The 14,340-nt window shown below is 35.9% G+C and overlaps 1 protein-coding gene across 1 annotated transcript; it reads right to left on the reverse strand.

The window, feature by feature from the left end:
* Positions 1 to 8,736: 8,736 nt before the first annotated feature.
* Positions 8,737 to 11,301, reverse strand: LOC105233168 (bifunctional phosphoribosylaminoimidazole carboxylase/phosphoribosylaminoimidazole succinocarboxamide synthetase). Its single transcript, XM_011215148.3, has 6 exons — positions 11,141 to 11,301; positions 10,874 to 11,077; positions 10,667 to 10,811; positions 9,829 to 9,941; positions 9,633 to 9,758; positions 8,737 to 9,528 (listed from the first exon to the last, which is right to left on the reverse strand). Exons 1-6 carry the CDS (start codon positions 11,151 to 11,153, stop codon positions 8,852 to 8,854), a joined length of 1,278 nt encoding a protein of 425 aa, XP_011213450.2. The 5' UTR covers positions 11,154 to 11,301; the 3' UTR covers positions 8,737 to 8,851.
* Between the last annotated feature and the right edge of the window lie 3,039 nt (positions 11,302 to 14,340).

Genomic DNA, 14,340 nt, shown 5'->3' on the forward strand with positions numbered 1-14,340 from the left:
GTAAGAATTCGTTTTGTGACATCTATCGTACAACATACGTAAATCGTATTTGTTTTTGTGTTTCAGAGTCACTCTGTCAACTGTTATCTAATTATTCATGCTTTCAACAAAAAACAATTGCTCGACACGTCACCCTATTCTGAGAAAATTTCACAACTGGTTTGTGAGAAAAAAGCACAAAACGCTCACCACATGAGTTGAAAAGCACTTTGCTGAAGAAACGGAACACCAAGAAAAGTAAGTAATTTCGCAAAAATATCAAATTGGGTGCATATACATATGTTTATTAATTTAATAACGGGATTCTGTAACCAGTCTCTAGTCTCTATTTGAGACATTTTGAGACAAAGTCTCAATTTGAGACTAGTTACTATTCACTAAACAGTCTCTAGTGTTATATTAGTCTCAAAATGTTGAGACCTGGTAGTTAGCAGGTCACAAAACTAAAAAGAGCTCTTGTCTGCCATTTTGAATATACTGAATAGAGATCATCATAGTAAGCAACTCAAACACGAAAATATGAAAAATAAATCAATTTTACAAAAATTTCGTAAATATTATGAAACAAAGTGAACATATATTTTTATTTTTATTGATAATTATGTTTTTTGACTATGCTATAGGAAATTTAATATTTGTTATCGACATATTTATTTTCATTCAAGTGTAAAAACATCTCTGAATAATGAAATGTAATAGATTTTGGGACTGTCACTTACAGAATAGCAAAATCATCTCAAGTCTCAAAAATTGTCTCTAACTCAAAATCTCAAATTTAGAGACTTGAGACTGTCTCACGTTACAGAATCGCACTGTTAAAATCTCAAATTTAGAGACTTGAGACTGTCTCAAGTTACAGAATCGCACGGATAGTTTCACATAAAATTTATCTTAGATGTCACTCTGTACTACCAACTTACAGAAGAAAAAATTTACCGATTCGAAAAACAAGTATAAATTAATTCAAATTATTTACCTTTCAATTTGATCACTGAAGCAGCAGGTTACAGAATATTACAGAATATCTGTGGTGAAAAACTTTGTTTTCAGATTTGACTTCAGGGTATCAAACTGCATTAGAATGCACCCACCTAAGAATTTTCACGTCACAAATTATGTTTCTACCAGTGTCATTAGCGGATTTCGCCAACATTTAACATCAGGTGAGTCGGAAATTGCAGTATTGATCATTTTCAGTGCTTGATGAGAAAAAGTATGCTAATTTCAATGTTTAGAAATGTACGCTTAGAGATTCGCATATTTACAATGCGCAAACGACTATGGATATATACATATTTGATATCACAAATATATATGTATGTATGTACAAAATAGACTATATTATGATGAACTTTATAAAATCTGTTTAAGTCTATAATAAAAATATTTATTTGCTTTGGGCATTAGAAGTTTTGATAACATCTCAAAAGACCAAGCGGTCGCACATATTTACATACATACATATGTAGTATGTAATTATGTGTGCATGTAACAGTCTTTACAATATATGCATTCACTTTTTGCTTTCATTTGCATATTAAATTTTTTTGATGTATTATGTTTTAATGGAGATTTGGTTATGTTTTAGTGTGAAAATTGGTCATAACCAACGTTAACAAGTAAGGAAGTTCGAGTACAACCGAACATTTTATACTTATGCAATTTGCAAGAATCAAAGCCAGAGAAATACTTTAAGGTGTAAAACCAATCATATAGAGTAAAATCAGCCGGATGTTTGAAAATCCTGATATTAGTTATGTAGGGGCTTGGCCAAGTTTTCGGTCAAATTTTTCTATTTTAGGCACAAAGATACACAGTTATGAGTAAAAAAGTAAGTATATGGGGGTTAAGGGAAGTCCGATTTTACCCATTTTTGACTTACAGACATGACATTATAAGTGATGGATTATCCCTCAATTTCAATTATATATACATATTGATCGACATTTGCGAATAAAAGTCAACTATAGGTACCGGGGTCTATTCGGTACCTAGGGCCTTGAACAGTTTTATTTGGATTTTGAAAATTTTTTCAAAAGGTGGCACACGCTAAAGATATCATTCCTGCAAAATTTTATTCCGTTATATCAATTGCTTCTTGATTTGTGTACTGGAAACTGAACGAATCACGTGGAATTTAAAAATGTGCTGTATGGGAAGAAGGCGTGGTTGTTGTCCGATTTCATACGTATTTTTTCGATAAATTTATGTTGATTTACGAAAAATACCAAAATTTGTATTAATAATTTCTCCTATTCATTTTTATTTCACTTTTTTAACAAATTTCACAATCAGCTGTCTAAATGCACAAGTCTGCCGTCTGTCACCATAAAATTTCAATGCGCATTAACGTTGCTTAATGCGTATTAATTTCGTTCGTCTGTCAGAGCTATTAGTCGTTATTGGGTAGCTTTTTACGTGCATTTTGTTCTTTTAAAATTAACTGATTATAGTTCTGCCAAGTAACGAACTTTCAATCTGGCAAGCTTGATGAATTTTTCGTTACTCGTTATACATCAGCTGTTTGTTTTTTTTGTTGCCTTAAAAAATTTTAACGGAAAAATAAATTTGGTGCTCACTTCATGATTTTTCAAAAAATTTAGTAAAAGTATTTCTTCAAAAAATCTTTACTTTTTATTTCATTAGATACTTATTTTCAGTTGAACCTAAAAAGAAAATTCGCAGGAGGCCAAAGCCTAAAAAATGGAGTGAGGAGGAAAAAATTTGCCGGTGAATATTTGCTATAAAATGTGGAAATTGAGGTAGTTCTTTATACAATAAGATTAGACAATACAGTTTCTTCTTCTTTACTGGCGTAGACACCGCTTACGCGATTATAGCCGAGTCAACAACAGCGCGCCAGTCGTTTCTTCTCTTCGCTACGTGGCGCCAATTGGATATTCCAAGCGAGGCCAGGTCCTTCTCCACTTGGTCCTTCCACCGGAGTGGAGGTCTTCCTCTGCTTCCCGCGGCGGGTACTGCGTCGAATACTTTCAGAGCTGGAGTGTTTTCATCCATCCGGACAACATGGCCTAGCCAGCGTAGCCGCTGTCTTTTAATTCGCTGAACTGTTTCAATGTCGTCGTATATATCGTACAGCTCATCGTTCCATCGAATGCGATATTCGCCGTGGCCAACGCGCAAAGGACCATATTTCTTTCGCAGAACTTTTCTCTCGAAAACTCGCAACGTCGACTCATCGGTTGTTGTCATCGTCCAAGCCTCTGCACCATATAGCAGGACGGGAATTATGAGCGACTTATAGAGTTTGGTTTTTGTTCGTCGAGAGAGGACTTTACTTTTCAATTGCCTACTCAGTCCGAAGTAGCACCTGTTGGCAAGAGTAATCCTGCGTTGGATTTCCAGGCTGACATTGTTGGTGGTGTTTACGCTGGTTCAAAGATAGACAAAATTATCTACAACTTCGAAGTTATGACTGTCAACAGTGACGTGTGTGCCAAATCGCGAGTGCGACGACTGTTTGTTTGATGACAGGAGATATTTCGTCTTGCTCTCGTTCACTGCCAGACCCATTTCTTTTGCTTCCTTGTCCAGTCTGGAGAAAGCAGAACTAACGGCGCGGGTGTTGAGACCGATGATATCAATATCATCGGCATACGCCAGCAGTTGTACACTCTTATAGAAGATGGTACCTTCTCTGTTGAGTTCTGCAGCTCGAACTATTTTCTCCAGCAGCAGATTGAAAAAGTCGCACGATAGGGAGCCGCCTTGTCTGAAACCTCGTTTGGTATCGAACGGCTCGGAGAGGTCCTTTCCGATCCTGACGGAGTTTTTCGTGTTGCTCAACGTCAGTTTACACAGCCGTATTAGTTTTGCGGGGATACCAAATTCAGACATCGCGGCATAAAGGCAGCTCCTTTTCGTGCTGTCGAAAGCAGCTTTGAAATCGACGAATAGGTGGTGAGTGTCGATTCTCCTTTCACGGGTCTTTTCCAAGATTTGGCGCATGGTGAATATCTGGTCGGTTGTTGATTTACAAGGTCTGAAGCCATACTGATAAGGTCCAATCAGTTTGTTGACGGTGGGCTTTAATCTTTCACACAATACGCTCGATAGAACCTTGTACGCGATGTTGAGGAGGCTTATCCCACGGTAGTTGGCGCAGATTGTGGGGTCTCCTTTTTTATGGATTGGGCATAGCACACTTAAATTCCAATCGTTGGGCATGCTTTCATCCGACCATATTTTGCAAAGAAGCATGCTCCTTATCAGTTCTTCGCCGCCGTGTTTAAATAGCTCGGCCGGCAATCCGTCGTCCCCTGCCGTCAGGCGAGCAACTGCTATTCGAACTTCTTCATGGCCGGGTAATGGAACGTCTGCTCGATCGTCATCGATTGGGGAATCGGGTTCGCCTTCTCCTGGTGTTATGTGTTCACTGCCATTCAGCAGGCTGGAGAAGTATTCCCTCCATAATCTAAGTATGCCCTGGGCATCGGTGGCTAGATCACCTTTGGGGGTTCTACAGTAGTATGCTCCGGTCTTGAAACCTTCTGTAAGCCGCCGCATTTTTTTGTAGAATTTTCGAGCATTACCCCTGTCGGCCAGCTTATCAAGCTGTTCGTACTCACGCATTTCGGCCTCTTTCTTCTTCTGTCTGCAAATGCGTCTCGCTTCCCTCTTCAACTCTCGGTATCTATCCCATCCCGCACGTGTTGTGGTCGATCGTAACGTTGCGAGGTAGGCAGCCTGTTTTCTCTCCGCTGCGACACGGCACTCCGCGTCGTACCAGCTGTTCTTTTGCACTTTCCGAAAAACAATGGTTTCGGTTGCAGCTGTACGTAAGGAGTTTGAAATGCCGTCCCACAGTTCCCTTATACCGAGTTGTTGACGAGTGCTCTCAGAGAGCAGGAATGCAAGCCGAGTAGAAAATCTTTCGGCTGTCTGTTGTGATTGCAGCTTCTCGACGTCGAACCTTCCTTGTGTTTGTTGGCGTGCGTTTTTTGCTGCACAGAGGCGGGTGCGAATTTTGGTGGTCTGAGTCGATGTTAGGACCTCGGAGCGCATGCACATCTAAAACACTGGAGACGTGTATTCCGTCTATCACAACATGATCGATCTGGTTGGTGGTTTTTCGATCCGGAGACAGACAGGTAGCTTGATGTATCTTCTTATGCTGGAATCTAGTACTACAGATAACCATATTTCGGGCCCCGGCGAAGTCGATCAGCCTCAACCCATTTGGGGATGTTTCCTCGTGGAGGCTGAATTTACCGACCGTAGTGCCAAAGATACCTTCTTTGCCCACCCTGGCGTTGAAGTCGACAAGCACGATTTTGACATCGTGGCGGGGGCATCTCTCATAAGTGCGCTCCAAGCTCTCATAAAAAGCATCTTTGGTCACATCGTCCTTCTCTTCCGTCGGGGCGTGGGCGCAAATCAGCGATATGTTGAGAACCTCGCTTTGATGCGGATTGTGGCTAGACGTTCATTCTCCGGAGCGAATGATAGTACTCGGCAACGGAGTCTCTCTCCCACCACGAATCCAACACCAAACTTGCGCTCCTTTATATGGCCACTGTAGTAAATGTCACAAGGACCTACACGTTTCTGTCCTTGTCCCGTCCATCGCATTTCTTGGACGGCGGTGATGTCAGCCTTTATCTTTACGAGGACATCTACCAGCTGGGCAGCGGCACCTTCCCAATTAAGGGACCGGACATTCCAGGTGCATGCCCTCAAATCATAGTCCTTATTTCGTTTGCCATGGTCGTCATCAAAAGGGGGTCTCTCATCCGAGGCTGTTTTTTCCTTTTCATTGGGGGTGTTTTTTTACGTGGCGGGTCCCAAATCCAGCGAACAACCCTATGCAGAGGATGTTTCGCCTTCTCACTTTAGCTAGCCTTCAAACGGATGTTCTTAGGCTACCCAGAGGATACTTGGTCAAAGACCGGAAGTCGTGAGCTGCTTGAGTCATATGTAAAAGAACTTTCCTCACTTGCGTGAATTTCTACACATGACTCCATCCTCCAATAACAGTTTAATACATTTTTTTATAGAAACCACTACAAAAAATTAATTTAAAGAACCAATATTGATGCGACTACGGGCATGTTGCACTGCAAAGTCGGGAAGCAGGAGTTTAACAAAAGTGAAGAGTGTTGCAAATCGACATTGGCGATGAAGTTTCCACGATAAAAAGTATTTGCGGCCTTAATGTTAAGTGAAACTTTCTGGAAGTTTTAATAATTCCACATTCTTTCAGAAAAACTTTCACAGATGTGTCCAAATTATGAACGATTATGGGTTCTATTTGGCAGTAAATCCGAAGCCAATTATGTCATAGAGACGTACAACCTTGATATGTCACAATATAGCAGCGATTTTACAGACATTGTAGAAGTAGTGGAAATTGCAAACGAATCATTACAATCATCTGCGGAACCATCGGGTTAGCTTAATGAGAAAGCAGAACAGACAGTATTTACACACTATTCCTCAATTGAACCTATTCACGTTCTCGGAAATGAGTTCGTACAGATAGAGTAAGTTTAGATTAAGAAAGTATATATGTATATGTAGTAGCCTGACTTATGGGGGGAGCCTGCTTTAGGAGGCCTAAAAAGGCAGTTTTTCGTGATTTTTTTTTAGGATAGAAAAAAACAAGCAAATGTAATGAAATTTTTACATCATTTTATTACATATTTAAACTTACAAAAAAAATTTTTTAAAATTTAAAATAGCGAAATACAGCCCACTTTAATCTACTTTTGTGCACCACCGCGCAATTGAAGTGTCCAAAAAATCAAATGGATAATTATATGAAATATCATTAGTCCTTCTTCTATGTGAACCTAAAAAAACCCGAAAAAACGCGAAAATCAAAGTTTTTTTTTAGATTTGAAAAAAAAAGTTGCATTTTTCACCAAAAAACCTCACTTCAATTTACTAAAAAAAATAGTTTAGAATTTTGTTTTCAAGAACTTTTTAGGTTCACAGAGGAGGTAATAAGATACTGAATCTAATAAGCTTTGGTTATATACGATTGGTTGAATACTTTTTTTGTAATTTTGCCCGCCAATTTTGGAAAATCGTAAAAATGAAAAACCGAGAAATCGCGCATCAAACTTTTGGCTTTCTGCCCAAGCGCTCATATATCTGCTAGACGCTCGGTCACTATTTGCTTTCTAGCTTCGAAAATATTTCGAATTTCCATCTATAATTTTGGGGGCATATTCTTAGATATATTAGGAACAGATTTAAGCAATAAAAAAAAAATCGATTTTTTGAGCCTCCTAAAGCAGGCTCCCCCCTTATGTCGGCTAATTAAATTTTGTGTTTCATCCATTTATAGAATTTTATACTTATATTTTCAACTTTAATATTTCTTCACTATTTATTTTATATTGCATAGAGAAAAAATAACTTTAATTCAATATTTAACTTTTGTTCAAATCTCTTTATTCATACAATAACAAAATTATTGCTTGCAATCCGTGAGGCCCGGGCCTAGGGCCCAAAATTTAAATTTTAGAGCCGATGAATATACAAAAAATTTATGATAAGTTTTTTATATTAATCTAAAGAAATTTTACTAAGTACTATAATATAATTAATTTTTTCATTGAATTTTTCATTTTTGTTTTAATTGAATAAAGTTCTTAAAAATAAATTTTTGAATTAACAAGCTTTTTCTCATTTCGAATTTTTTTTATGAAAGTATGAAATTACTTATTGGTTTTTCAGTTTTTTTTTAATAAATCGTATTGATTCCAATCCAACGTATTACAACGTAATACCATGTTCAGACCGAAAATTTAAAGGGATTAGATTACATTTAATACATTCACTAATCAGCCCGTTATCACGTTTTTTTGACTATGTTAAAGAAAATTTAATATTTGTTATCGACATAATTATTTTCATTCAAGTGTAAAAACATCTCCGAATGATGAAAGGTAGTAGATTTTGTGACTGTCACTTACAGAATAGCAAAATCGTCTCAAGTTTCAAAAATTGTCTCTAACTTAAAATTTCAAATTTAGTGACTTGAGACAGTATCACAGTAAAGAATCGCACGGTAAGTGCCAGTCTGAACATGGTATCATTCTAACATGCCGATAAGCTTACTATAATTATAAGATATTTTTGAGAGCTTTATAGAGTTTTTATTGGCCGCAAGTCCAAGAGACTGTTTAGTGAATAGTAACTAGTCTCAAATTGAGACTTTGCCTCAAAATGTCTCAAATAGAGATTAGAGACTGGTTACAGAATCCCGCTATTAGTTTTGTGACCTGCTAACTATCAGGTCTCAAATTTGATGCAATGTTTTGGGACTAACGCTAGAGACTGTTTAGTGAATAGTAACTAGTCGCAAATTGAGACTTTACCTCAAAATGTCTCAAATAGAGACTGGTTACAGAATCCCGCTATTAAAATCTCAAATTTAGAGAGTTGAGACTGTATCAAAGTAGATCAGAATTACTCAATTTTCTTTGTTGCCCATTTCATTATTTAGTTTTGTTTGTTTTTGTAAAATAGTTTCTTCACAGCGAAGACAAATCTCCCACAATACCCACGACAGCCGATTCTACTCACAGGAATTGACCCGGATTTTATCCGGTAAGGGCTGTTTTTCGGCGCTCTAACCCCAATCTCTCTAAACCACAACAATGCGACATCGTCTACATACATAGCCAACTCGTTTTTTAGGGGAATAAATTTCGCCTCTTAAATTTTTTGGGACTCACCCGAAACGGTTCTAATTATATAAACATATTTACGTTTTTATATACACATATGTTTTATTAGCGGCAATCAGCAAAATGCATGGCTTTAAAAGCCGATTTTATACAGAAATATGCTTCCCATGATTTAGTTCTGCACACATAATCTAAGCATTACGCACTCCGCGCACCAGCTTATCAGCCTTCTTTAAAGTAATAAAGTTATTGAGTTGTTTGACGCGTAGCTTGGACCAAATTATGTAATTTGAAAGGGCCAAAATTTGTGCCGCATGTAGCGCAGCTGCCTCAGGATATAACACAGTCGGGCAACCAAGACCGGAAGGCACATTTAAACTAGACCAAACATCAACTTGAAGATTCTCTGCTTTTAAAGGTGGGCAATTAATCACTGGATATGTGGTGCTACCAGATAAGACTGGACCTAATCCATTAGAACGACCTGCTACGGCAATAAATATCAAATTATTGATAACACTTTCGTATTCGCGCATAATGCGCAAGGTCTCTTCTGGTCCTTTGTGCGCTGACGTAACGCGTAGCTCAGTATTTACTCCTAATTGTTGCAAAGTTGTGGAGATTTTCTCACAATGAGCTTTATCGGAAGCGCTACCCATTATAATAACCACTATATGATCCTTAGCTGGTATTATATCCTTAAGTTGGTTACTAACCCAAATAAAATTACGTTTCACTGTGTCCAGATCACTATCGGTGACTGTGGAGAGATTACGATATACTTGTTTATCGACCATTAAACGTTTATCGCCAGACGGCCACAGACGCCACGAGTCTGAATCAATAATATCGGCGAGCACAATGTTTCCTACGAAAAGACAGATGACAACGGTGCATTAGCGGTATGCAAATACAAATCCTGAATAAATTTAAAAAGTAAATGAGACTTTGTAAGTTATCAAAATTAAGTACCTTCAGTATCGATGCCAAATTCTACTTTCATGTCAATAAGAGCACAATTCCTGGTGGCCCAAGCTTTCTCTAAAATTTCAAACACTAGTACAGTGGTTCGCTTCATAATGTCCAACTCATCTTGCCCTATTTGAGAACGAATTAAGCATATTTTATCACATTATTCAAAAATATGTATGTTATATTTGTAACTGACCTATTAGGACACCGTTAAAATTGAATTTTGCTGAGATAATTTGTTCATCGGACCATTGAGGATCGTGATTGGCATCATCCTTAAAGAACGTTTCCTGTTTTGGCGGTGAAAACCTTGCAATAGAAAAAAAAGAAAAAAAAGTTCACAAAACCACTTTTTAAGATTTCTACTATCCATATATGTATGTAGCTAAATTTGATTTTGTGCTTATTTGTGAGATTAGTATTACTTCGTAATTCAGTATATATAGTATGTAAGTACATCAAAGTTATATTATTAAATGTATAAATTTTTATTTTTATATTTTGTTTGATTCAGGTTGAGAAAATCTAGATTATAATAGCAATCAACATACAAAGTACTAAGCAAATGCATAAAAACAAAATGTATGTACGTACATATGTACACAAATGTTGATATGGTTGAAGGTCAGTTCAAATTGACCGTATATCAAATGATCATATATATACATATGTAACTGGAAAAGTATTGCCTGGTTGAAGATTCTTATCACTATCACCAATAACAAAAGTGACGAACTTCTAAACATTTAAATTTAATATTTTCAAATAATATTTCAAAAAATAGTTTTATTAGTAGGGATTTTTTTACAAGATAAATAGCATGATTAGCAATTAATAAACGAGTCTAAAGTGCCATAATATAATATGCCATACAAACTTTTAACGCAAGTCAATATAAATTATTTTACTTCTTATACCCGGAACAGGGTATATTAACTTTGCCACGAAATTAATATAGTTTAATACCCTTTCTTGCTTAAACTTTTTTTCTTGTTTTCACATATGTATGTGTATACAACTTTGTGAAAGCTTACCTGTATCCTTCCGGCACACCAGTATTACGTTTCAAAAACGAACCAGTAGCTAAACGTCTGGTTACCCACTCGATGGGTATCATTTCACATTTCTTAGCAATAAAGGCATTGTCCGAGCAAGGTTTGACGTAGGCTGTATTTATTCCTACATGTACACAACACTGATTAGTAATTTGCTTTCGTGCACTCAAAATTTGCTGTTCTTACCCGCTTCGTTTAGAATGCCGAAAACTAGTCCATTTGTTGTGTTAGAAATCTCCGCTTTGCCTTGCAGATCGTGTGCCTTCACACCGTCACCAGCTGTAATACGGTCTTTGCTCAGCAACAGGCACAACCCTTGATGTTCAGGGAGATCGTAAACCTGTTTAGTTTTACCTTCAATGAGGATTTTACCCAATTTGTATCCCCCAACTGTGACGAAATAAAAATGTTACTTGTATAATGTAAACAAACGGTAATACTCTTCACACTTACTAGTAGTAGCCATTTTAATGTACTTATTGTTGCAATTGTCGCACGTGCTTTTGAATTTTAATATAATATTTAAAATAAGATTCGACAACAAATGTTTAACTCGATCGTCTGTTGTGTACTGATTCCCGCAAATGGATTGTGGTTCTCTTTAAGTATTTGCATGGAATCGTTCCAACATGGTAGTGCTGTTTTGTTCATTTCAATCACACACAATTGAAATAGGCTTTTAAGTGTGTTCGTACCAGTGGTCGGCATAAATTCACACGTACGCTTACGCTCTATCGTTCGAGCCAGCAACGAATTAACAGCACGAAAGATTATAGCGCAAAACCAAATATGCCCTGCGAGAAATATTTTATGATTCTAAATGCCTTTGGTGCCATGCAATGCCTTTTATGTTCCAAGTCTTTTAAAGATAATAGGCAAAATTTGGATGATTCATTCTACCCTGAATTGAAAAAAAAAATCATTTAAATGTTTATCATTTTTTCCCTCTACTTATATATGCGAACAAATTTTTTCAGATTTAAAATTTATTTGTTCCAAACAACGCAATAAAATTTCTTCAGCCCATTTAAAAAATATTATTTTAATAAGAAATTGTCATAAAAAGATTGATATAGATAAATGTATTAAAGATATAACATTAAACAATTAGTTTAAGCTATATTTATATTATATATATAAATTATTCCCTTTATTTCGAGAAACTGCAGAACTTCTTATTTATCTGTTTATTATTTGCTCTGAGATTTGAATAATCGTTTATCTATATATAGCTTTTAGTTTTATTGAATATTTTCATATATTTTTGCTCTAAGGTAGTGAAAACATATTTAATTTTAAAATTTTATTGAACAATAATTTATTTTATAATTTTGCTTAATTTTACTTCCAATTTCTCACTGGGCTACTTTTTTTCGTGCTCACCAACACAGTGACAGATCCTCTCATGCCGACCACAGGTTTGTACATACTTATGTATGTATATACAAAATATTTTTACTCTTTTGGTTTTACAGTGAGATATTTATGTATTTTTGTTTACAAATATTTTTCTTGTATGAATAGAAATATTTTTTCAGTAAATTTAAATGAATTGTTGCATACATTTTATGCTTAAGATAAAGATGGGATTTAAGGGGCTCAATTAGATTAAGCCGTCTATTCTTGAATGCGGTATCTAATGTATCTCCGATAATGTATCATATTTGTTTTTACTCCACATTTTGACAGGCTAAAGTTTACGGGGCATCTCGACAGGATAAAATTTATGTTATACTAACTGTATTACCGTGCCGCGCAGTTTTCATTTTTATGAAAAATTTGAAGAGGCAACATATCCCATTTACACACATGCCGACGGCATTTTCATTTCGGTAATATTAAATTGAGTAGAGCGAGTATTAAGACGGTTGTGTTATATTATCAAAATAAAGTACATTTTCAAAATAACATTTTTCCAAAAAATTAATATTTATTTTAATATTGTTAATTTATAGAAAAATTATGGAAAATGGGTTGGGTATGAAATTTTATAAACTTCTACAAGTATAAATCACAATATCATTGCTCATATTAAATTTATTATTTAAATTGGTATACAAAATTTATGCCTCAATTATTATATAGTAGTCCAAATATATGAATTCTTTTTTTCCCCATAAATACATTTATAAAAAAAGGATCTTTCTCCTTTCTTTATTTTCCACATAAAAGATTTAAACAGTTCAAGAGCTCAAAACATGCGCTACATCTGTTCGAACCTACCCACCCTCCGCCTTTGCGCGTTATGAAAACAAATGCCCACATACAGATTTGGCAATGACAATAGCAATAGCAATAGTATCCCATACATTTTTACACTATGTGCTGAACACATAGAAAGCGACAGACTTCAAGCGACATCTGTCAAATATTAAAATATAAATGTTTTTACTGAGACAGTTATTTAGACAGCTCTCGCTGTGATGCCGCTAATATGTAAAATTATTCAATGCTCTAACGAGAAGCATAAAATAGCTCTGTTATATAATTTTTAATAACAATAGATAATTTAAAACAAATAAATTTACATATTCACTTTGAACAAAAAATATTAAAATTTCATTGAAAATATTAGTATGGCAATAATGGCCTTTTACAGTTCACGGTCGTGCAGTCATATCGTTTTGCTCTGTAAGTGTTCAGCACATTAGGGGCCATCCATAAATTACGTCACACCTTGAAGGGAAGGGAGGGTATCTTTCAGAAGTGACATTGTGTGACAAGGGGCAGGGGGGGTCAAAAGCTTTGTGACATCACATTTCAAAATTTGTGATGTACAAACGTGAAATTTATAGGTAAACAAAAAATATTAAACATTTATAAACACAATCTTTGTTTTTTAATACTTAAGTTGTAACGAAGCTTTTTACTGCCCCTGCTTCTTACAAGTATAACTTGCTGAGGAATACTCGCCATGTCCAGGGTTCGTTACAATAAATTTGTAAACATTGGGGCTCTTCTGCGAATCGTACTTTATTTTATTTTATATTATAATTTTAAATAAAGTTACAAAATTGTCTCCCGCTTTATAGTTTCAGCTTTACAACATTTTAAAGATTTTCATTTAGATGCAATTTATATACATAGCTACAAATGCCCCAGGAAGCAGTGCATTTAACAGAGTTGAACGACGCATGGCACCTCTCATTCGCGAACTTACTGGTGTACTATTAAATCATGATGATTTTGGGTCACATCTTGATTCAAGTTATCGAACTACTGACTTACATAGAAAAACGAAACTTCGAAAGTGCGGACAATGTGTTGGCTGGAGCAAGTTAGTCATTGATAATCTTCCAGTCGTTGCTGAATGTGTTGCACCAACTGTTACTGGACTGGATATTGAACAGGCTATGATGTTGAAAAATAATGCTACTTGGTATGCTACTTGGTATTGCATATTGCGGTGTAAGACGTTCTAGTCTTTGGAAATTATTAAAAGAAGGATTTTTACCACCACCTGTGTTAATTAAACAGACATCAGAAGGTTATGGAGTCACAGGGAGTGATGACAACGACGTTAAGTTGCTCCATCATTACTACAGATATTATTAAATCTCCAAGCATCATCCCATCTGAAACAAGTTCCATATGATAGTTATTGTTCAAAATGTGACAACTTGTGACAAGGACGGGGGGGAGGGGTTAAAAAG

This window comes from Bactrocera dorsalis, chromosome 4 (genome assembly GCF_023373825.1).
Source record: "Bactrocera dorsalis isolate Fly_Bdor chromosome 4, ASM2337382v1, whole genome shotgun sequence".
In the NCBI taxonomy this organism is placed as follows: domain Eukaryota; kingdom Metazoa; phylum Arthropoda; class Insecta; order Diptera; family Tephritidae; genus Bactrocera; species Bactrocera dorsalis.